The sequence below is a fragment of the Colossoma macropomum genome, unplaced genomic scaffold (assembly GCF_904425465.1).
Source record: "Colossoma macropomum unplaced genomic scaffold, Colossoma_macropomum, whole genome shotgun sequence".
Classification (NCBI taxonomy): domain Eukaryota; kingdom Metazoa; phylum Chordata; class Actinopteri; order Characiformes; family Serrasalmidae; genus Colossoma; species Colossoma macropomum.
In genome coordinates, this window is record NW_023494804.1 from 17683494 (window position 1) to 17709479 (window position 25986).

Consider the following 25986-nt stretch of genomic DNA (forward strand, 5'->3'; position numbering starts at 1 on the left):
AAGGGTCAGAAGGTAGTGAATAAAGAACAGACAAGCAAGTTTCCCCAAAAAGCATGTATTTATTTATTTTTTTTCCTTTTTCCACTCTTTGTCCAGCTGGGACAAAAGAGTATATGCTTAGAATATACACACCAATCATTTGTTTTCTTTGGTTCCTAAAACACACACAATCAAAAACAAAAAGTTAAGGCAACTACAGCAACTCTAAAGGTCTAGATGCTTCAAGTGCGGCAGCCAAGTTGCCACTCTCTTAACGGTGGTTACACAGCAGCAACTGCAAGACCCCCAGCAGTCCAGCAGGGGGTACTGATAAACAATGAAGCTACTGTCCAGTTTCAGGAACAGAGTGACACCACCACTACTCAACAAGAGAGTACCAAATAATTGCCAACACTGCCAACAATAAATGAAAGCCAATGCCTAACCAATTAGCATAATGCTAACAGCTAACTGGTAGTTATTAGCTTTCATTTGTTGCTAAAATATTAGCACATTCGGTGTAACACTCAAAAAAGCGGTCTCTCTCCTATCTAACCAAATCATTCACTTTGCTGGAGGTGCTAGCACTTGTGACCCTATGTGCACTTAAATACATTATGCTGCACGTGTAGATGCATTCACCCTACAACAGTGCTGACCACCTGCAGTCCTGCAGTCCACCTGCAATGCACCGGTTCACTTTTCTGCAATCTTTACATTATTAAGTCCTTCTGGGGCTTAAAAGTGAATTTCTGAATAAGTCAAGTCACAAAGATGTAAACAAAGTGGACTGATGAGATGTTGCCCTTAGTGTCATAAATGGACTTTACAAAATATGTTTCAGGCCGAAAACTTTGAAGTCAAAATTATTGCAAAAACAATGTCTTAAAAGTATTTATAATTACTTGTGTAGGGAAGCACAATGAGATTAGAATGGAGGTATCAAAACAGGCAGATATTTGCTTAATTTTTGAAATAATACGAGAGATGTTTAGATTTTGCTGATATTTTTCAAATTGAAAGGCAAACTTGGTATAATATGCATTTTATTCATTTTAATTCCTTTGTAATGCTCTACAAATAAGGTGTTGCACTTCTCTGTACTTGAAAAACACTAAATATGGGGATTGGCCATGCACCCTTAATTATGTATAATAGCTTTGTAGCTCGATAAACTGTGGACGTCAGATTCCTATCACCACCACTGTGAACAACTGATTCAAGTGTCTCTAGAACAGAGCGTTTCACACCAAACCACTCTGAATGGTTGTTCACATCATAACCATTTAATTATGCATAAATTTTGAAAAACTTGTGGAATTCCCCTTCCAAGATAAAGACAAGACTGGTCCCGGATCAGACTCCTCTACACTTATGACAGTCACAAAAACCGATTCTAGATCAGCACTCCTGGTTTGTAAATGCAGACTGACTTGCGTTAGAAACAAAACCTGTGCACTGCAGGTGGAACTACAGACCTGTAGATGTTAAAAACACTGATCTACAGCGAGCAGAAGGAACGTCAGGGTTTAGCAAGCTGGAGCGAAGCATGATACGCTGCACCGGCTGACTGAGTGCGCTCAAGTTTTACAGGAGAACAAAAAGTTTAAATCTTAAGGTCTCATTTCCAGCATTATAAAGCTTCGTGCCCTTCAATTCCTCAAGGTCAACTTAAGTGAGTGTTTCGGTACTGTTCCTGTAGTCACGGCAACCGCCACAGCAAAAACAGTAATGCAAGCATTCCCAAAAAGGAATTAGTCGTTTGAATAAATCTTGAAGGGTCGCAATAAATTTTAAAAAGTTGCATCTGTTAGTTGTTCAAGCTGTTACAGCAACCTGCATCACCCAAAAGTGCTATTAATGAATGAAAGTAACTGGTCCACAATTCATTCAGCAGCTCTGGGTGGTCCGCTCCTTTAACTGAAACCTCTGCTGAGGCCTATACTAATGTGAATGAGAGGTTCCCTTGGATAATTACTCATTTGGCCAAAAAAGTTTGAGAAAAATGTAAGCATACCTGCCCCCAAACCAAAAAAAAAAACTATTTATGAAGGGCAGTTGCAGTCTGGACAAGTGAGCTTGTCCTATTTACAATTAATCAGTATTCAACAGCAGTGGTACATAATCCGCCATATGCTGATCAATTACCTACTGCAAACATTTGGGGGCCATTTCATTAAGTGCGGCCAAATGCATCGTAATTACTCAAAACTGGTCTCTCTGTATGCAATAATAAAGAAACAGACACTGGAATGATGACTTCAACCACACTGAGGAAAAGAAGAGAACGAGTGGTGAAAGGTAAAAAGGTCCCAGACACCATGGATGAACTATTAAAACTGGCTAAAGAACAGTAAACTGGCCTTTTTGTAGTGTTCATGAACAAAGTGTGTGTGTGTGTGTGTGTGTGTGTGTGTGTGTGTGTTGTGTACAAGCTCACTCAGAGGAACACTTCAACACTATCAAGAAGGGCTTTGCGAACAACTAATTTCCTGAAAACTGGACCTCACAAGATCTGTCATAAGGCTCCGTTTGTGGCCGCCACAAGCTTTGCCGCAAGTCTAGTGAACTGTGTGAGGGAAGGACAAGACCAGCACATTCACTTTTACAACTGAACATAAAAACCCTAACATTTCTTACACCATTTAACATTGTCATTTCAAGGTATAGAGAAAACAACAAAAAAAAAGATACCGGCAACCTCGTTTGCAACCAAGTACTCAGTGAATGGTATGTAATGGATAGAGTGTAGAAACATCTCAGAAGGCGGCTAATACTGCACTGTAATTGTTCTTTTTGTCACCTAAAAAAACCTGGAATAGTTATATGTACATAATTACATAATTAAAAAAGAAAAATGTTTTTTCTTCCTTTTGCGTATCTATTTACAAAGAGGTGAGTATGCTTAGATGGCAACAATTCATCTAGTCAGTAAAGAAAGTGAAGAAAAGAAACCTGTTCCCAAAGGCATGTGACCTGGTGCAGACACACTGAATGCACACAAGAATTGTCAACGCAGTCTGCAATATGCGGCAAGCCAAGAATCACAGGCTCTAGCTTTTTATATATATATAATTTTTACATTGTCCCTATTACAGACAGGGGCTTGAAAAAAATAAAACAAACGTAGCGAGGCAGCAAAAGAGGGCACTACAGCACCTAACATTGACCTCACTTGCGTTTCTTAGCTACAGATGGCAGAGGGTGCAAGCAGGCTCCGAGCTCTAGAGGATTCACCCGAAGATGACGTAAGTGAAGAGAGCCATGATGGCAGCGCTGATGAGGCCAGAGATGGGCACCGTCACAAACCAGGCCATGAAGATGTTCCTGAACAAACGCCAGTCCACGGCCTTCCGGGAGCGCATCCAACCAACAGCTACTACAGAACCCACCTAAGAGCAGACAGGGCAATTAGACCATCATTTTTCCTATTCTTACTCAGTTATGTCAAATGCATTCTGCTTCTTCATACTGTACACTTAGGTATGACAAAAGACGAGACAAAGTAATGTCAGAGTTGAATAAATAGTAAAAAAAGATGTTAAATAATGATTATAACAGTACACATTACCACTAGAGGAGGAGAAATAATTCCCAGTTTGCCTGCTATTTTATCCACCCATACTCTAATCAGTAGTTCTCCACCCCATTCAAATAGGCCCTGCCATTGGCCTGCTTTGCATTAGCCTTAGCTCAGTTTTGCATAGTGTGGGCCCTTGGCCCTTCGCTCACCTTGCAGTGGGTGGTGGAGACAGGAAGACCGATGTTGGAGGCAACTACCACGGTGACTGCAGAGGCCAACTCAATGCTGAACCCACTGTAATGAAAACAAAAATGAGCTTACTAAGAGTACAAATAGGCAAGTCTCTCCACACGACTGCAATCTTAGCAACACCCTTGGGCAGTTATTTCCAGTCACGCAAGAACAGGCTCCTGTTTTCTTCGAATGTGGAGAGTCCTGTAAACACGAAACTGAAAGCTAAGTCAACGTCTCAAAAACACTTGCACACATCACCATGAGCGTTTTTCCCTCCTCTGCTTGCCCCTTTACCAACAGGGCAAATTGATCATTTCATTGGAAGACAAAACTTCCTGTAATAGAACCACCACACTAAGCACTGTGAGCCATCCCATTCATATTTCATCTAGTAAACTGCCTACTTCTCTGATAATGACTGCACTCCATTACTGAGTCACTAAGCAGTGCCCTCACATTCCCTAATACATGGACTATGGTATGAAGGAACAGTTTATCAAAAAATGTAATTTTCACTGTAGCCAAAATTGGGATGATGGGCCAAGACATGTCTGGTGTCCCAGGCTTTGTATATAGGACAGTAAGAGTCAAACAAAGTGATTGTGAAATTGTGAAAAACTGCCACTGCAGTTTGAGACAACAGTCGGATGATTTAGACATGCAGTTAGCATGACACTACGAGCACAGGCTTCCACTGCTTTTAGCAACATTACCCTAATAGCTCAAGTTCAAAACTAAAGAAGTGAACTTCAGACACCAAACATGTCTTGGATGATCCACTACATTTACAGTGAAATCAAATTTATGGTATGAAAATATGGTAAACTTGCTTTTTGGATGAACTACCTGTTTAAGAGAACTCCAGTTAATCATATACCTTCATTCAAAACACCTACATCAAAAAGACAACAGGCAATCCTGAAGGCCAGCAATGATTGATGGGTAAACATTTCTGTCACTTTCTTGACTAGTGAAACAAAGAGGGCAGTGTCCTGTAAGGCAGCGGCTACTCCAGCTCTTTGCCTTTATGTTACACTTATGTTTGCACATCGGAGATGGAGAAACACAATCTCGTTCAGCTGTGCACTCCCTGTTGTACAGTCTGAATGACTACAGCTAAATCATTGTTCACTCCTGGTTTAGTCTGGTGCAAGTGGGGTGGGATGAAACCAGTGCCAAGTTGAAGGAGGCTCAGAATGACAAAGAAGCACACATACCTGGAGGGGGTGATGGGGGTCAGGTCCTTGCCCATGGTCTGGATGACTCTACGGCCCCACACCCAAAGTCCAGTGCAGATGCCCACTCCACCATACAGCAGCAGCCAGATAGGAGTCGGAGCATTAGACTCCACAGACCCACTCTGATAGACCAGCCACAGCGCCACCAGTGGACCAATAGCATTACTGCAGAAAGAATACAGAAGGTGAGTGAGTCAGAGCTAAAAAATGTTCTTTGGCCTTCCTCAAGACCTCAATCAAAGACCTTTAGGGCCAGATAGTTACCCATCCGAACAGGTTAGCACTTGCAATTTGTCCTGGGCATTGTTACCCTGAACAATTTTTACTTTCACAAATGGGAACAAACATCTACTGCTAGATGTCAAAGTGCTGAAAACAGCTGGAATGTTACTGCCTCCTCAAAGGACTTACAACATTTTTTGAAAGTTCACAGGCAGTAAAAACAAAGTTAACTGGTGTAATCTGGAACTTGTTACTTTGTGTTCAACTATTGTAAGCAATTTTAGGCGACTGACCAGTGACTCAAGCACTGCTACTATCACTATTAACACCAATATCATTCAATGAAATGGCTGCTCAAACCGTCCCGCACCTGACGTCGTTTCCGCCATGAGCGAAGGAGCCAAAGCAAGCAGTGAGGATCTGCAGGAACTGGAAGAGAATGGAAACTTCTGGCTTATCTGCCTCGGCTCTGTCCTCTTCCAACGAGCTTCGGCTGCTCTCCCGGTCCTCCTCTCCCATCTCCAGAGTTACCTCTCCGTCTCCAAGGCCATCGGGGGTGCCGTGCTCAGCCACAGCATTGCAGTAGCTTGTGTAGCTGTCCATGCGGATCCTCTTCCTCTCCTGCACACCTGCCTTGTCCTTGTCTCCATCCTCAGAGGCCCGGAAGTCGGAGTCGCGGGGTTTGATCTCGCCGTGCAGGCCGATGATGGCCATAGTGTAGGAGGTGTAGCTGTTATTTCGGCGGATGGGTCGGTCTCCACCCTCACCCATGCAGTCACCGACCTTGGCCAGGTGCAGTTTGTGGAGCAGGTCTTTGTAAAGGCCAGAATCTTTATGGACTGTATGGTACTGGCTGTAGCCATTGCTGGGCACATGCGTTGGGCCGGTGTTGAACTGAACATGAGCAGCCTTCAGAGCTGGTGTAAATAAATTAAAAACGTTATTTTTAATATTAAAAAGGAACACAGATTACAAACAACACATTAACAAGACATACTATTCATAGCATGCACTGCAAAACACCTAGTAACTTCATAAAAAAAAAATTAATGAAATTACTTTTACATATTTGAAAACAAGTGCTTTTCACAATTCTAAATGATGCAAAACTTACATTAACGCATATTAAATTGAATTTTCTTCTTAAATGAATTTTCTTCACACATACACATTTTTTTCCTGTCTCTTTGTGTAATATAAGATCAAATGCTTCTCTCTCTCTTCCACGCTCCATGCAAATCTTTGTCTCCTAAAGGACTCACCATTACCGTTGCTCGTCTCTGTCTCTTTTGTTTCAGCATCGTCTAAATCACCAATGTCAAAGGTGACCCTGCGCTCCTCAGGAGGCGGCGCTGGCTGGGGGTTATTTGAGGCTGGTGTGGACATGGGTTCCTCAGGAACTGTTTTGAGAATTGGACAATGTGCTTCCACCACCTCCCTCTTCTCCATCAGGGGGCTCTCTGAGGGGCTGGAAGACTTGATCTCACCTAAAAAAAACGAGGAGAAAAGATTACCCAACATGTCCCTGTCCAAACATGCTGGCATTCAAAGAGTGGTGGAGAAACTAGAACACAGGTGTTACAAAGACGTCTCCTGTAGAGGACTTGTAATCTAACATTTGAGAGAAAGAGCATTATCATGGGAGTGTCACAACAGTGAAAGAAAACCAAATGCCAAAAGGACCCTGGCTCTAAAATCTGGTGCTGGAGGACAAGAGAATGGCATGTTTCCTAAATTCCTGATACTGTGGCCACTACAGATAAATTGTTGCATGCATGTTAAAATTAAAATGTTTAGTCAGAAACAAAACCCTGCCATGAAACATGAACTAAATTCCTAAGCAGTTAAATTATATTATAGTGGCATAATACCTAATACATATGCTTTGGCAGCACAGTACAAAACAAACATGATTAAACAACTGGTCTCCAGGTTATCTTTCAGCATGGTGCTTTTTTACAAAGTGACTGACCCTTCTGGAGGCCCCTCTGGAGTGTTTGCCTGTTTAATGTTGTCTTAACCTATTTTCAAGGCCGGTCGAACTAGCTGACATAACCTGTGGGCATCATCCTGGACCCACATGATTAGCTTAATATCAAATAGGTGGTAGGGCAGTCAGTGCTACTCTACTTAACTCTATTAGAACAAACTGATTCTTTTACTCTTATTAGTTGGTTTACACAACCATTTATATGCATATTTTTGCATCTGTCCATCTAGTTCTTTTACCAATAAGATTTTTTGAATCTTTGAAAACTTGAAAAAATTAGGCTATTACTTAGTAACTTTTTATTGTTTGGCCTATTTTAAAAACTTAACTGTCAAAATAATCATATTATTAGATTACCATCCCAAACTGTAAAAGCTTGTGATCCATTTTTTGCCCTACAGCTACATCAACATATAGCTCAAGTCTTAGTCAAACCCTTAACCTCACAACAGTGACTGCCTACCAACAAGGGCTATTCTAGTCCAAAAGGCAAAAACCAATTACTGGATAATTCTGACCCAATTACATCACTGGTCCTTAGACTTCCCTAGACAGCCTCTGACTGACTATCCAGGTGGTTGGACCAACACGACTCATTATCTGGAAACACAAAGAGCTATAATGTCCAACAACTGGACATTTAATCCCAACTTAATCTACAGGTGGGGCTTCTTTAAGTTCAAAGCAAGCACTGTCATTGTAATGCAGCCCAAGCAAGTTTTAATCCAGGGTTTTAGAACTGCCATGTGACTTGGCTGCACTGGGACAACAGGTCAGTACAGCAGTCATACTGGCACGTCGTTTCTAACAGACGACGATGAGTCAAAGGCTCTAAGCACTGAGAACTAGTTGGACAGAACAGGATCCGTCAACATCATATCTGTCACGAGTTCACATGAGGACATCCAGATGCCCCAAGGCCAAAGTTATGGGAGATGATGTAACAAATTAACAAATTTTATTGTGCTGTTTATAATATTTAATCAGTTAATGGCAAATCTGACTCATTTTGTAGTTATCAATCTGGCAGATGGAATGTATCATAATTTAGGTCCACATTACCAGGCTAGCACCGAATTGCAGCTGATAAGGATATTTACGCTTAAAAAAAATTTATAGTAAAATACTTACCAATTTCAGGTCAAAACTGAAAGCATGCATTTTGGAATGTTAAAGGCTGAATGTGTCAAAAATCATTTGTGTGGTCCTAACAAAACAGGTCACACTAATGCAGAGCGCAGATTAAATGTATTTAGTTTAATTAGCTATTCTGCATGGTGTAATGATAAACATCTTGTGTTGCAGATTAAAAAACAAAGCAAAACCATATTTTCAGGACAATCACCAACATAAACATAAATTAAATAAACTGTTACTTACGTTCAATCTTTTTCTTGAGGCAGGGGCAAACAGCAAACCAGACGATGATGCCAGTGATGACAGCGCATCCGATGGAGATAAGCAGGACTCCCCACCAGGGTACTTTATCAAATCCCAGCACTGCAGACCCAGCGTCCACAGGAAAGGGGGCAGAGATGGGGAATACGGACAAATGCCGGGGGAAGAGAGGAAAGGCGATTTTGAGACAAGAGGCAGCATGCGCTACCATTATAGAACCTAACTGGCACAAGGAACGGGCAGGAATAAATAACGCACTCTTGACTGTTAGTAATGTGGAACAGAGAAACACCGGGACTGAATAAAAGCTTCTAGGAAAGGCAAAAATGACAAAAAAAATAATAGTTTGAGTTTGAACTGTGAAAAAAATAACTCTGACTGTGATGATAATCGACTGAATTTGATTACAAGATTTAAACATTTTTCATGGCTTAAAATTCACTTGATGACGGTTACTCAACTATTAATATATTTGACTGACAGGCTGATAACCCAAAATAGGAATTAGGAATATTAAAACTGTAAAGCAAATTCCAATTAAGAGGAATATCAAAGTCACAGCACAGAAACGTCTGCAACCAAGTGGCAAATGTGTCAGTTAGGTATGGAATGCAGGCACACGTCTGGTCGGCGCGCTTACGTAACAGTCAGGGTGACAGGAAAATGTGAACAGCGTGGAAACAACGCTGCAGTGCGCATGACTGGCCACTGTCACAGATGTGCACCAAGGACACATGCCTTAAAAGGCTTCCGCAGGGTCACAGTTCCCTGTAGACCACCTCCTCTTACTTCTCAGTAACCGGGACAAAAAGAGCATGATGTCCAAAAAGAAGGGGGGGGGGTAGTGATTAAGTGTGACCGCTCACATGAAGAGAGGTCATTTCAGTGCCAAAACTGCACAAAATGTGGAAGGGAAATGTGACCAGCATACTGAGGGATGAATGCTGGCACAGAAGATGGCCATTATAGACAGACTCCCCCCGAGACCACAACCACCAGCACCGCAACGTGTTGACAGAAAATAAAAAAGTCAGCACAGTGGTGGAAAAAAGAGAAAAGAAAAGGAATAAAATGAATAAAAAAAATAAAAAAGGAATGAACGACAGAGAAGGTGGTACTGAAAATATTCAGGACTAGAGAGAAAAGAAAGAAGAGAAAGAATAAAATAGGGAGACAGACACTAAGAGGAAATGAAAGAAGAAATAATTAAACAGAAGAAAATTAAACAGAAGAGAGAATGAAATGTAAGAGAAAGTGATATGAAAGAAAACCACAAAATGAGTAAGAGCAAAACAGAATAAGAGAGAAAACTGAAATAAAAGAGAAAAGAAAACCAGAGAATTAAAGAAAGAGTGCAAGGATGAAAGAAATAAGAAAATGAAATAGAAAAGAATAAAACTGAAAAACCAAGAAATAGGAAAGAAATGAAAAAAAATGAAAAAAGGAAAAGCAAAATAAAAGACAAGAAAACAGATTTAAAAGAAAAAGAAAATAAGAAAAGCAAAGAGAGCAAGAAGAATGAAAAAAGAATGAGAGAAAGAAATCAAATATAAAAAAGAAAAAAAAGAAAAGAAAAAACAAAAAGAGAAAACAAGAGTAAGAACGGGAGAGAAATATAATTTAATTAAATAGTTTATGGTGAAAGTGACCTCAAAACACCTGGCAGTGGTGAAAGTGGAGGTGGCAAAGGGCAGTGGGGGCCGGTTGACTCTCTTCTCCTCCTGCGCTGACTCACTCCCTGCACTCACATGCTCTTGCAGCACACTGCAGTGCGAGTGCATGCCACACTGCTGCGACAGGCTCCAGTTATGCAACTCCTGCTCAACTCCTCTGGGGGAGGACGGATGAGAGGGGGGCAGTGACGCATTTTTCAGCGGAGGAGAGAAGGGAAGCATGCTTTGCTTTTTTGTCCTCCCCTTTCAGAGGAATGACTCAATACCCGCTGGAAGGAACTAGACAGGTGTGGCATGTGGACAGTGGTCTAGACCGGAGGGGCAACAGTGGTTGCCCAAAAATAAGAGCAGTGCTAAAAAGGGCAGCTCTGAAGGCCCATTTGTTAGCCTGGCCATCTCCACTTCCACAGAGAGTCTGTTCAGGACATGTGAAAAGCGACCGCTGCAGGTTCAGCATTTACTAGAGCTTGACTGATATAGGAACTGCCAACGAAAGTATTTATAAAAAGAGCTAAAACATTCTGATAATTAATATGAGTGGATATAATTCTATATTGTCAAAAATGACCAACAGTGTTCAAACAGCGCTTTGATGACTGACATGATTGTCACTCATTTCTTGAACTCAAACTGCTTTATAAAATGTAAATATTGAGGCAGAGCTTCCTTTACTTTTATACATTCTTTACATTATATTTAGTACTGTTGGTGGTGTCTTAATTAGCTCATGTTTTTCATAATTCCTCTCCACATATAGAAAAAACGTACATTAGATCAGAGGTTTTTAACTTTGATCCTTGAATCCATTTCAGTCCTTGATACAAACACTGATTATTACAACAGAACTCAGTTAGGATTCGCATCAATTGTTCAAAGACATACAATATTGCTCCATTTGACACAAGCCGAATGCTAAGACACTACCCACAAGCTAACACGCTGGTCACGACACAATGATTCCATACAGTATTATACAGTGTAACAGTATACTGTTAAATTCCTGCTAGTGATTACAAAAAAACAGGACCAGAAACTGGAGTCAAGGTTCAGATTTGAAAACCTCTGAATTAAATACACAATCGTATTATATATTAATTTTCTATTATCATATAATAGAAATCTAACCAAAATTTTATTATCAGTGCTTCACCAGCCGCATTTTCACAGCTATTGATAAATTCATCTTAATATCAGCTGATTTCATCAGCAAAACATAGGTTAGGCATTGGTCTTTACTATGGGTTTTGTCCAGAAGGCACAAACTGTTTGGACCTACACAACACCTCTGAACAAACAGTCCCCAAACAAAAGAGGCGCGGCCAAACCGCAGGCACATTGTGGGATGAATGAATGAGCGTGGATTGCAGCCTAACTTAAATTCCACTTCCTGCGCCTAACCGCCTCCCTATAAACCCCCACTAACCCATGGTCTACATTACACAATAACAGGGGTTGTGTTTTTCCAGACAGTGCAGTGCCATTCTTCATTGCAGTGACAATTTGATGACGGTTTTATGATTCAGGACGGTAAGAGCAGTAGTTACAGCCTGTATCACATGTCTCTGAAAACGTGTTTGCACTGCACGATTCGAGGGCCCTCAAGTTTGTTTGAACGTTTATAACTCAGTGCCAGATAAACGAAGAAAATTTATTTCTAATCTCATTAGGTGTGGCCAAAGTACCGTGTGGTTTGGCATCACAATAGGAAGTAATAAATCACCTATTAAATCAATGTCTGTCAGATCATTCTGTGCCAAACCAAAAGTGGCTATTCTAGTTCTACAAGCAGCTACACAATTTTAAGATTTCCTTTAATGTTACAAAGCACACCACCACACATTTTTACAACCCTGTCATTGCACAAACATTTGACTTTAGTTTTTGACGTGTTATTAGAAGCTGATCAATTAGATTCTTCTGATACTCTGAAACACTCAAATTATGGCTATTTGAGGCATTATAAATTCATATTTAGGCCTTGCAGAACACTAAAGAGGGAAAAGCTTAAAAAACATTTTAAACAGCACTTTACACCTTTCTATCCAAAAACAGCCACAGCGCAGCTATTAAAGCAAACTTTATGGAGAGGATTATAATGGAAATTTGGGTTTGGTCACTACCAGTTAGCCTAACCCTTTTCGGCCTTTTGATGTGGCTTAATAAATAAGGCACCCTGGGCGTACACTACAAAAACTGGATTCAAGGGTCAACAAGCAAACTTTAATTGTGAGCTGTGCCTATTTTCTCATGATTACAGCATCGGCTTCACAGTATAACCTTGTGTACTCTTCAATTTACGTGACCTAACAGCACATTATCGCTTTTATCTTGATGAATTGCCATGTTTGTGATCCAGAACTTGGGCACCACACGTTCACATTAGTCTGCTGTCACAATAAAACTAACAAACATGCTAGCAGACCATGAGGTCAGTCACCCATTTTTCAGTTTATTTAGAGCCTCAAAGTGGCCATGACACCCTGCCACCCTGCTGTTCCGAAGGGGAAATCAGACCACTGCGCTGTTCATAAAGCCAACTGTCTTTTAAAGGAATATTAAATTCTGAAATGCTAAAACATTTAGCAGAACAGCAAGTTGTCATGGCCACTGTTAACCAGACCTACAAATATTTAATAAGCTTGTTTAAAAACAAACAAACAAAAAACAAGCACAAAATAAGGCATAGAAGTGCCTTATTCTTTCTCTTGCTAACACAACCACTAAGGATCCATTAGCCTAACAAAAGAATGGACAGTGTGCATGGATAGAACTTTCCAGGCAGCTGGGCTGAATAACTGCTTACCCATACATTAAAAGAGGGCTGGGGGTATTTCTGGCAGGGTTCACATGATTTACAAATGTGCTGAGTAGCAGTAAAACCAAGCTGGGCTTTAGTAACTGTATCCTACTCTTGAGTGGGGGTCACTAGCCTTTACATGCCTATCTTCTCTATAGCTGAGTATGTCAAATCTTCCTGCCTGAGGCCTGTATACTGTATTTTACTATGCTATTCCTGTTTTCCTCCACACAAGCTTGTTAAAACAAACCCAGAACAGGGAGGGGAGCTCTGAGAAATGGGACAGACTCACCACAGTGAGGAAACGCTGTCTGTTTATGAATCGAGTTTTATAGGTTCTGTCTGACTGTGTAACCATTTTAAGCTCAAAAACAGCAGTCAAATGACAACAACTGGCGCACAGCTTTTCTCATAGTAAAGCTACTACACTTACTCCTATTGCCCAGGCATGTACTGGCACTTAACGTCCACCACCTTAATGCCCCACAATCAGATTGTTTCTCTTGATCCAACATCACTGGGTCTGCTAATTAGATCAATCACCAGTCTCTTGGTGTTAACTGCAGCACTGTTTTCACAAGGATCTACATGGCAATTCAGTATTTTCTCTTTAAGGACTCACATTAGCATTGCGTGCAAAATGACAAATTCCAATGGAATTCGTTGCACTGAACGACTGTGTCGCAACTTTGCGTCCAGTTCAACTTCTGCTAACTTTAAAACACAAATTTGCATCTTTAACCAATAGTGTTTCTTACTTTGCTGTGTTGACCTCTGAAAGGTGCAGCCCTTTTTACTGCAACAATAAACATTCAAAGTGCAGACAATGCTATTTTAACCGGTAACAAACCTTTAACATTTCTTCCCCCGGGCAATAAATAAACACATGAAAGCGAGAGTACATGATGAACAGTCAGTTAAGAGACTATATTACTTTTAGTTTTGTGATTTTTCTATTTACAGTAGGCAAGTTACCCAGCTTGGCAACTGCAATCTTAGCTCCTTGGCTAAATGCAGCTGCACACATCACCCCACTGTTGCCAACCACACCAGTTATCGTATTTATCAGTGTGCAGCTCTATAGTGCAAGTATATAATTATCTGACAGTTAAATTTCACCGTTCATTGTTAGTGAGTAAGCTAGCTTGCTGACCGCACCAAGTCTTCAATCATCCAGGCCAGTATAAATCCCGGCCACTTTGCAAGATGACACAAATTACAAAACGACTAGTGTGAATGTGGCTTAACAAGTCTGAATAAAGTAGTGCTTAAGTGTTAAAAGGGATGAAGGGCATCGTATTCTAGCAAGTAAACAATATACCAGAGGCACCTAAGCCTCTTCCTAGAACCCAATTAGCATTTAAAGGAGTGGTTTGGCAAAAAAAAATTTACATAAACATAAAAAGGTCTGGTATGTGAAATTAACTTCAGTCTTAAACTAGAGCTAAGAGGCTAATGTAGTTCACATGTAATGGTTTATGATAAAATGTGTATCCAACAAATTAGAATAGCTTATGCCACACTGAGTTGGTAAACAAATAGATTTGCTCATTTGGTTTTTGACAATGTATGATATGCTGTTATCTAAAGAAATGGACAAAAGCACATTGCATAACTTAACAGTAGTAGGATCCATCTTGAAGGCTGAATTCTGTTCATACTTTTGTCTGCTTAACTACTCCCTTAACGCAGTCTTACAAGGACACTATGGTTAGGTCAATCGAATGTACTAGACTATGGGCGTAACTAAACTGGGCTGGGCAACAGATGTCCAGAGGCAGGCTTGAACTAACCAATGCCCTGCTGTCACCCTCGAGGTGTAGGAGTGAGGAACACTGTTCTTAGAATGATTAGCCTGCACCCAAGTGAACTGTGCCTGGAGGCCATTTGTGGAGGAGGAGGGAGGGGCTGAAGGAGATCCGTCAACTGCTCTGCTCTACTGCTCCTGAAACTAATCCCAAAGCAGATGAAATGGCGAAGTCACAGAGTGCGGCCAAAGCACGGGGCTAATCCTCACGTTAATCTGGTTCCATTATGGGGAACTACGTGGGCCCGAGACTGCGAGCCCAATAGGAGACTGGAGAACACCACGTGTCTATCTACAAATAAAAATGAGTGTGTGTGTGTGTGTGTGTGTGTGTAAGGTACTGATCTGAAGCAGGACTAACAGCTTTTCCTTATCAGCCCATTACTGTGGCTAACAGGTAATGGAGCAGGAATTGTGGCTTGGTTTTAATGGTGGAATGATATTTGAATGAGCTACTTCTCTTATGCCTCTGTAAATCTAGCAGTAATTACTTATGTGATTATGTTGTATTTAAAGATAACATCATCTGGGTGGGCCAAAATCAATCACTCTAGCAAGACTTGCATCTTCCTTCTCATACACAGTTAGTCTTATACATAGTCTTGGACCACCAACAGATCATATATGGTTGCACTTCAGTACACTGTGTTTTTCTGTCAAACTAATAGTGTGTGCATATATACAAAATTATCTTTCTGAAGCCAAGTGTAGCTCTACATAACTTGAGCTTTATAGCCCTGTTACTGTGAGTGCATATGAGCCTAGTGGGGTATGTTATGCTACGTGCACATGTGCATGATGCACCTTTCCGTGCCTACTGAGAGTGTATACATGTACACCCTCCTACGTGCGTATCTCTGGCCTGTAGCCTTCATATACGGCCCAGGCCAGGTGACTTCTTGAATTGTTGATCCCTGTAGGTAGAAGAAAACAAAAAGGAGCAAAAAAGTGCTCATTTAATAGGGGTCCAATGTGTAATTTCCAAAAAAAACAAAAAAACAAAAAAGGAAACCTAAGTATGCACAGCCATCAGCACTCAAGAAAGTGGTGCTTTAAACATAGCTACTACTGAACTGAAGAATGAAGGTTCTGTTTGATGGACGACAACTGTACTCCACTGTTTATTTTCTTTCCTCTGTGTTCAAGAAGGGCAGAAAAGGCTGATACAGAGGTCAAGAATACAGACACAAGTCCATCTGGTTAGACACCGTTTACACTTAACAGCGTGGTTTCGCAGTTTGGCCTGAGGTGGGCATCAGGTTAAGGGAATCGGGTTATTTACCAACACAGGCTGCTTAGGTGTGCAAGGCGAGACTACAGGAGAATGATACTCACTCGGCGCGCCAGTAAACATGATGGAGAACAGGTTGATTCCCATGGTAACGGCATAGAAAACAGGCAAGGCTCTCAGGCCATTGGGCACTGGATCCTTCTACAGATACAAAAAAAGAAAACACTTAGAAACCAAACACTCGTCACTACGATAAAGACAAAGCTCACCCATTATCATATCAGGTTACGATGGCTGGCTTAAACTGAGGGCATGTTAGTATAATCCTTGTATTACAATCAAGACACTGACAGAAAAGAGGGCTCTCTATTGCCCAAGAGAAAGGGACTGCTTTCTCTCTGGCTAGAATGACCTTGTGGCATCTCCACCATTATGCTCATTCAATGGCTCAGCATGACTCATGGAAAGATAAAGCAGGGAGAGATATTACGCTTCCTGTCCTTACCTTCTGCAAGATAAACATGCGGACAAAGTAGAACAGAACGGCAGACATCAGGCCAGAGAGAAGGGGGGAAAGGAACCAAGAGGCAACTGGAAGTAAAAAAATAAAAAGAACACAAAATGTAGGGCACAGTAGTTGAGACACTGAAATAGCCCTAGTAATTTAAATTAAAAGACGACAACAGGAAACCCATGCCACACTCCCACAGACAGGCAATATGTAAAAGAAGCAAGCATTCTATAACATGTGGTATTCCACTAAATGAAGCCAAACGTCAATTTTCTTTACCGACTTAGCAGACTTACCAATTCGGAGAAGCTCCAACCATCTGACTCCTTGTTGACCTTTTGCCACCAATGAATAGCCAATGGTGGCTCCCACAATGCAGTGCGTCCCAGAAATGGGCAGTTTCAGGAAAGAAGCCAGTAACTGCCACACAGCAGAGCCTGAGAGGAAAGCGATAAAAGAAAGAAAGAAGAAATGAGCCACACTATGATGATACATCACTTAGAGAGATCATTTAGGAAAAGAATTGATTTCAACTAATAGGAAAAAAAAACAACAACAAAAAAAAACAACAACCCCAAAACAGGTCACAAAAGCTGTCATATATTGTTAGCTATGTAGAGGTCAGCAACATGGCCATTCATGATACACAATATGGCTCTTGATATTTAGCGTTTGAGTACCATTAGCTGGAAGAGACAGACTGAACCAGCAACATCTAAAGAATAAGCCAAAATAAAGAATTTTTATTGAGCATTTTGCATGTTGTACTGCTCCAGATCCAACTGAACAGGATTATGATTTTTGTAAGTCAACATGCAATTCAGTGTTTAAGCACTCACTAATATATATAGTTTTACCTCTGTGATAGTCTTGCATTTGTCAGCCTTTGATTTTGACACTCTGAAAATTTAAGGAAAGAATGTACCATTAATATTGATTACAGGCCACTCACCAACCATGGCGCTAACTGAGCCAGCCATCAGAACGTGCTCCGAGCCATTGTACATGTTCACGTCGATGATTCCTTTACGTATCGTCTCACTGACCTTGGCTCCAAGCAGCACAGAGCCCAGCGTCTCAAACACAGTAGCAAGGATGCAGGCTACTTTCAGGGTGACCACGCCAGAGCCCACCGCAGTGCCAAAGGAGTTGGCGACATCATTGGCACCCACGGAAAAGGCCAGAATGAAGGCTATAACGAAACCAACTACCAGTAGCCACAGGTAGTCGGTTAGTGGCATCTGGGTGGCCAGGCCGAGCGTGCTCACCAGTGTTACCGTAGCCAAAGTTGTCGACACCATTGTGTGCAATATTTTTTTTTCCTTCTTTCAAGTTTTAAATTATAATTATTTATAATTCACAATTTTAACAGGAACTACTTCCAAATCTAGTTAAGCCCTTATTTCAAGCAGCACACTAGAATTGCTTAAATAACTGAGGTACTAGTGTTTCTAAATCTTTTTTATGCCCCAAACCTACCTACCTTCACCCTCGGCTAAAACAGCGACTTAAAGCAATCCAGACCCCAGCAAGAGAATCTGCACTGCTGCGGTTTAAACTGATGTTTAAACTGACGTGTAATGCTGAGGGAGAGGGTGGAGTGAGGGGGCTATTGCTATCCTCTGAATAGACTAGTTCTGCCACAATGTGTTTTAGTTTGGGCGATTAGGCAGACGGAACGGACATCCATTGTGCAACAGACAGGATGGGTGAATGGAAGCTCATTCCTGAAAAGGAGAGAAAGAGGGGAAAAAATAGGGAAGGTTCCCCATGTTACATAACAGTTCACATATGAGAAACAACTCTAGCTCACTAATATGAAAAAGGTTCTTAAGACTTAAGTGTCATAATTATATCTAAATCACAGTCTTTTTAACAGTATCTAACCCACATTTGAAAGAAAGATATACTGAGATATACAATGGGGGACAATAAGTACTCAAAATTGGTCAAAGCCACAAAAAACCTAAACATTCATTACCCTGCCAATTTTTCATAGAAAGGATAATCACAATGAAACCATGTTTCACTTAGAGGAATAACAAGGAGCATTTCTACATCTCATTTCTCAATCTCTGGCCTGAGGCTCATCATGTTCTGATGTCTGACACAACTGCATGCATGTACCACAGCACCAGTTGTACCAAAAACATTGAGCAACAGAAGCTTTATGGGGCAAATATGCACTTCCTGGTATTTTCAACTGTAGACATTCCTATACAACATCCTAAATACCTTAAAAGACATTCATTACACGTGTGTGAGTGTGTGTATGCATCTCAGGATGTGCTATTTTTCAGGCTTAAAAGGGTATTTGTCTAGGCCAAACCAATCTGTGTATTATAATTACAAATCTGTAAAATAAAGACATTTCTAAAACATCAAAAATCAAACTGGAAAACTGTATCGAACCAGAAAAAAGGCATATTATTGCAAACGACTGCGTACAAATGCCATTTAAGCACTTTTTTTTCTTGGAGAAGCTAACTGATTTGCTCTAATGTTGAGTCTAGTGTCATTTCAGCACCCATCCCCCAACCAGAGCAGCCCCCCACCCCCAACCAAACCAGATGGGGGCAAGTGGTATCTTTTGCTTCAGGCAAGTTCTGCCCATATACCTTCCTAAGGGGCTATTTTTTTCCCCTAATAGAATCGAATACAGTGGCATGTTACCAAAAAAATGTAGAATTTACAAAACATTAACTAGAAGACTAATGAGTTATTTAATAACATTTTGTAAAAATACGATTTCTTTTAAATCCAGATTTAACACGTGTAGAATGAGCAGTCAGTCATCAAAAAAAACAACAAAAAAAAAAAAACACAGCTAACCTGAGTCATGCCAAGTAAAACCCATAGTTTGGCCTGAACAGAGAGGTAACTTCCTACTAGAGGGTGCACACGTTTAGTCAGAGCTGCCTTATTCCAGTAAATGACAAAACCTGCCTTTCACAACCCACAGACCTCCTGTGAGCATTCACTCCTAATCATGTGACATTCCACACCTACCTCTGTTAAATAACAGACAATTTTCTTAACACTAACTTGCAATCTAACACAATTAGAAAATTCTAGATACTCGATTAAATAATACATCTGGGTTAGGGCACACAAAGACTAAAAAGAAACAGACAAAAAAAATGCCTCCAAATGTCCTAAATAATAGACATTAAAGAACCTATACCCTCAATTTTTCTTGTATATTATTTTGTCTCCCCTGAGGTCCACTTAGGACATCTGTGGTTTTACATACCAGTTCTCTGTAACCCTTAAAATTAAACAAGATGTTTGTTAGAACACCTTTATGTAACTTGGCTCTGTTCTGATTGGCTGCCCTTTACTGCACCTCAGTCAAAAAGCAGTTCTGTCTAGAACACTGTATATATGTGAATGCACTGATTTTTGTGACATTACAGAAGCAATGATTCAAAACAAGCTGTTTTGGTAGCTTAGTTTCTATATATGGAAGAGAACTATGGGAAGAGAACTATGGGAAGAGAACTATGTTTAATCATGTTTACATAGTACATATTACAAAAAAATAAATAAATATTCAAAGTTCATTTTTCCTTGACATGGGCCCTTTAACAATACAAACGAAAAGCTACAAGGCAGTGACTGCAAAATACAAAAAAAATTCCCTGCATAAATTATGCCTGGCTCACTGCCCTTTTCCAAACCACCAGGTCATATGACTACTAATTCACAGGCAGATCATTTTCTGTTCACAAGGTTCATCCAAACTGCCTTTGTGACACTTATGTGACAATTATGTTACACATTATATCACAGATTTTCAGTTATTAATTCAAGAGCACATGACATTTATCACACTTTGACGGATCTGCCACAAGAAAGAGAACTAGGCTTTCCTAAAAGCAGAGTCAGAGAACAAGATGAGCCACTAAGGTTTTCATGTACTCCTTAATTATGAAACAGCACTGTCAAATACTACTTGAAACACTGAATGACCAATTTTGTCAGCTTAGAGCTTGTCTTAATAATAAGATGTAACGTCAGCTGAGCTTGAGCACCTAATCCTCCAGCATCAGCCTAACTGGGGCTCATCTTCACTACACAAGGATATACTGATGAGTTATTCTATCGCTAACAATAATTAAATCAATAATGCAATAAATCTTCATCGCTGATTTTCCCAGTCTAGCTTCCAAAGCCACATTTTTTGCATTTTCTGGCATCACTATTTAAACTTCATGAAGGGTTTGGGAATGGGCCAATGAGTTAAAGCAGGTGCGTCAGAGCAGTAAAAGCACTAAGATGTACACTGTACTGTTTCTCAACCTGCCTTATACTCACATTCCTATTTTAACCTCATACCTCTCATCTCCTAACCAGTAGCCAGTCTGTAACATCAGTTACTACCTTATGTTAGATATTTTCACTGTAAAAGCTCTGTTTTAACCGACTGTACAGTACTGCACTCTGGCGCAGCCCAGATGAGGTGTGTTCTCCCTTCTGAGGCGCGTTTCCTCTCAGTGTTTGTTCCTTGTTTACGTTACAACAGTACACAACATCAATACTTAATGGAACTGTACATAACAGACATGGCACAACTAATATATTACTTATTAAACTGTGATTGTAACTGTTCTACACTTTGTAAAAATACAACATTGTACTGTGGCAAGCAAATTAGCTGCATTAGCTCAGAGCTAACATATTAGCTTTTGGCTATCACATGATATGAGGGCACTATTACACTTCTGTTTGTTTCTACGCTGCTAAGAAACCAGCATGAATGGCAAAACTCAACTATGCCATCCTAAAATCACAGATACAGACTGTACAATGTGCAAATGTAAGGCACATTTTCAAACATTTCTTATTTCTGACATCTTTAAAAAATGTACTGGCTTGACAGCACCCAAATCAACTCTGAGAATCATTACTATCAATAGGTATATGATCACTTGTACAAATCTTGAATGTGCCTTCCTTTTTCTGTCATATGAAAGTCAGAACATCTGTAAACATTAAAGCCACGTCATACTGAGAGAAGAAATAAGTGTAGTTTCTTCGCTGTATTGGAAAATGAATTGAACTGAGATGGCATCAAACTGTATTATGAATTTGTGACTTGTAACACCCCAACATGTGTATTTTGTCCCACATTTTTATTGGAATTTACTTTGAGATATTCCTGGCAAATAAAGATTCAGATTCAAAAGATTCTAGTTTTCCCCCTTTTGAGTTTTGGTTCCTCTCAGAGGTTCATGCTCTTAGGGAGCTTCCCGCTTTGGAGTCAAGGTTTCTCCGAGACGTTCTCTCTCACGTTCTCAGCGAGCTTCCCCCTTTAGAGTCTTTGTTCCTTTCAGAGGTTCTACCTCATGTTCTGTTCTTTTCACTGACACTGTCGACCTTGGGTCGCATATTAGAATAAAGCTGCACCTACTTTGCTGGAAAAAGCTGCTAGACAAAGTGTACTGTAGAAATCGTCGTTCAAACAGAACCGAACTGATCTGAAGTGAAATGAAATTAACTGAACACCGTCCCAGATCTGGGGACACCCTGCTTTGTGTTAGATGGGTGCTGCTACGGTGGCGCTAAAGCTAAAGCTAGGCGGCGAGACCGGCCGGTTCTTTTTAGGCGCTACACGTGCCGTTAATGACACCGATTCATTCAACATTTGGCGCTTAGCATTAAGCTAAGCTAACACATCTTAATCCTTCGACATAAGCCATCGAAACATACCGTAAACCAGAGCTGGGGAGGGCGAAATGGTCGAATTAAAGTCACTGACAGGAATTAATGTGAATTAATTAGGGCTGTTTTTGTCTTTCTAGCCTGTGAAGCCACGAAGCTTAAGTCGCCAGCGTCTTGCTCGAATTTTCCCGTTCCGCCTTAAAAGGGTGCAGCAGTTACACTCTGGCGCTGACGCGTTTTAATAAAAACGGTCGCGCCATTTAAGGTGGAACGACAAAATTCGAACAAGAAGCCGTCGAACAGAAAGCCAACTTCAGCCTCGTGTGAAAGCCGTTAGCGGAGCTAGAGCTAAAGCTAAAGACGAATCGGTTGAGTAAGTTAACTTCACATTGCCCAAGTCTTCCGTCTCAAAGGGAGGAAACATGTATAAAAATAAGTTTTAAAATATTTATGACTGTACTTACCACGTTAAAAGAGATGTTGGGTGACAATTTTGTGAGGTTCTCGGTGTTTCCTGATCAGAACCCGCGATGCCGCTTAAAATGGGCTGAGCGCGGGAGAGAATTTAAAATTAAAATTTCGATTTTTTTTTTCCTCAAAACCTCGAAACTCGGCTTGAAGTAAAAAATAAATACGGAAAAACTCTCAACCTGTCTCCGTAACCCGATAAATACAGTATATAACCGTAAATAAACCGCGTTTTGTCTCTAACGTCTCTCCCCTCTTATGAGGCTGAACTCGCTTCTCGCGGAGGCGGATGAGGAGGTTCCTTTTTTTCTTCCCTCCGTTCTGACGTCACGGGATACCGCCCATTTCCTATTTTGGCAATAAATAAATAAATAAATGCAAATTAACTGTGCTGCATCGTACTGGTCCTAACTGGTTAGCTACGCCCTGAATGAACTGCGTGACTGCGTGGCTCTGTCTGTGTACCGCGTGATTTTATTGTACTGTTTTAAAAGTATTTCCAAGTCTATAAATATATTGATGTTTTGTCAGTCAAGTCTTTTTAAAGCTTATTTTTTACACCTTCTTAAAGTGGCTGAACCTTTCAACTTTATTTCTGGTTTTGTTTCTGTTAAATCTGTTTTTGTTAAATCTCTATTTTTGCTCAGTCTAAATTAAGGGATTTTTTGGAAGGCCTCTATGTGTACAGTTGTATGCAAAAGGTCAGATTCCATGTTCTAGGTGAAAGTTAACACATTCCTTACAGAGAAGACACATTTGCACATTTTAGTGCACAATTAATATTTGCTGAATTCAACAAATTGGAGAAAAATACATAAAATGTGGCTAGAAATTATTTAATAATGATCAGTTCTGGATCACTAAATCTCATACCAAATGTATTGGATGGTGCAAAATTTGTGCATTTTAAAAATATATATGTTTTTTCAATTTTATTTTATAATTTTTACTTTTTGGGGGGATATTATTATATTGCTTAATACTACTGACCATTGCCAATTCATGATTGTATGCTACCTCATTGTTGACCTTTGGTTTAAAAAAAATCCACTTCACACTAGTGACATGGAGAGCTGCTGTTAACCCAATGTCCAAATCTGAGGAACTTACTCAAGTCGATCAAACCATATAGCTACAAAGAGGGTCTGTCATCACATTATTTATCCGTGGTCACATAGGAATACTGCTTTCTAAGAAAATTAAATAAAACCCAAATTTGGTATGAATAAAAGTATGAAAATTACATACAAAAAAATTAACCAAATAAATGCTGTCAGTGTTTATCAAAGCTATAACTATACACAGTGTCATCGCTTTAGACTAATCAGAACACGTTCTGTGGCATTTTTCCTAATCATATTAAATGTAGGTGTTGGACATGAATTGGTTGAACTACGGCTTTGTGAACTGGTATGTAGGAAAGTCCATCAGTCTGAACATAGACGAAGAGTTCCTGATAATAAAGACACACTGAGCTTTTTTCTCCTAGGCTACTTTACTATCAGTGCAGGTGCACCACAGTTTTCTCCCTCCTCAGCTGAAACACTGAAGCTGAAGACGTTCCCATGTCTAGTCTCAGAGAGCACCCAGAAACCAAAACACAGAAAATATCTCTGAGCATTGACAAATGAGGAATTTAAAAACAGTCAAAAGGTTTGTAGCATCTGCTCATCCAGCATTTCTACTGAAATTAAAAGTATTAATAGTGAGTTTGTCCCTCTGTGCTGCAGTAACAGCATCTACTCTTCTGGGAAGGCTTAACAGTAGATATTAGAAGATTGTTGCATGGATTTGATTGCATTCAGCCACAGGAACATTAGTGAGGTCAGACAGGAATGGTGGATCAGTTCTGGATCACTCCAGCTCATCCCAAAGATACTGAATGGAGCTCCATCACTCTATCTGATGAGGTCCATAACTGGGCCACATCCAGCATTTACTTGCAGCCCACTTACCTCAAAGAATGATGGCACACAGCAGAGCCAGATGTGTTTGCCAGGCCACAGTCTGTTTACAGCCATTAAAGCACTGAGTCTCTGCCAGCTTTAAAGGGTCATTTCTCAGATTTTTCAAAATTTCTGCATGATTAAATGGTTAAAATGTAAACAAAATTTTCAGAGTAAGAATTGTTCACAGTGGTGGTGATAGGAACCAGATGTCTGAAGAGTTTAATTCCTTTGAAAGCTCTTTCACAGAAAGTTATTATACAAAATGGAAACAAATATGTAGCCTGATGAGACATTGTTTTATGTGAGCTTTGAGGCAGGCTTTTGGCCTAAAACCTAATTTTTAAAAATCCATTCATGGTGTAGAGGTACATACAGGTCATTGTGAGGTAAAATAGTCCCCAGAGAAAACTTATTATTTCAGATTTTGACTATTTCACTATTCTATCATCATCAATATTACAAATAAAATCTCAGACGACACATGTAGGTTTACTGGTGGTTTTGAATAGTAAATAAAATGGCTATATTTGTGTTGTGTACATGGTTCCTATCACCACCACTGTAAAGAAATATGAGCCTGTAAGTTTCTCTACTGTAAACCATTTCACATTAAACCACTCTGAACAACTTTGTTTACATATTGGTGGAATTCTCCTTTAAAGTAGCTGAATTCACTCGTCAGAAGGGTTGTCTGGATATATAGTGTATAATAGACATCAGCAGATGCTCTACAGTGTCTCCTATTTCATAGACATTGGCTGATTCCTTTGTCGTCTAATGGATGGTCATCTCTAAGCACTCAGCTACTGGAATGGCAAACATTACTTCCCTCACAAAGAAGACATTTTCTGTTTTATCTGTGCAAACAGGCCACCAGCTCAGTCCTACAACATTGCTTGGCCTACTGCAACTATGTACAATGCAGATTGTTTACTGTAAATTGTGAATGGTATAGACTATAATGTACCATTCGTCCTATCAGTTGTCTTCATGTGCTATCAGTGAGTCACTACAGCCTATGTGTACAGTACTGTTGTGTTCTCTGATAAGCGGCACTGAATGTGCTGGAGCAGATCTCTGTATAGAGTGAGAGTGACCGTGCAGGGCTGCGTGGAGTAGCCTCAGGCATTCTCTTGTTACTGCAGTAAATTAATGACTGCAGTAAAGGTAAAAGTACCTTTCAAAAAAAAAAAAAACTGAAGTAGAAGTACAAAAAGTAAGCTCAGAATTGAAGGGTTTCATAGCAAAATGCTTCAGTGCAGAGCATTGCAAAACGCATTATCGGGCTTTACACATATAAGA

General features: G+C 40.2%; 1 protein-coding gene across 1 annotated transcript; it reads right to left on the reverse strand.

Annotated features, from left to right (window-relative positions):
• Positions 1–39: 39 nt before the first annotated feature.
• slc20a1b (solute carrier family 20 member 1b) lies at positions 40–23035 on the reverse strand. Its single transcript, XM_036595195.1, has 11 exons — positions 22732–23035; positions 17556–18330; positions 16900–17040; positions 16598–16683; positions 16197–16293; positions 8567–8686; positions 6459–6683; positions 5567–6113; positions 4954–5139; positions 3712–3796; positions 40–3371 (listed from the first exon to the last, which is right to left on the reverse strand). Exons 2-11 carry the CDS (start codon positions 17902–17904, stop codon positions 3213–3215), a joined length of 1995 nt encoding a protein of 664 aa, XP_036451088.1. The 5' UTR covers positions 17905–18330; positions 22732–23035; the 3' UTR covers positions 40–3212.
• Positions 23036–25986: the final 2951 nt, after the last annotated feature.

Coding starts and splice junctions, on each gene's coding strand:
- slc20a1b (XM_036595195.1), bottom strand. CDS start 17,904: ATGGTGTCGACAACTTTGGCTACGGTAACACTGGTGAGCACGCTCGGC. Junction 5,140..5,566: donor CATGGCGGAAACGACGTCAG/GTGCGGGACGGT, acceptor TTCTTTCTGCAG/TAATGCTATTGGTCCACTGG. Junction 3,797..4,953: donor ACCCCCATCACCCCCTCCAG/GTATGTGTGCTT, acceptor TTTTCATTACAG/TGGGTTCAGCATTGAGTTGG.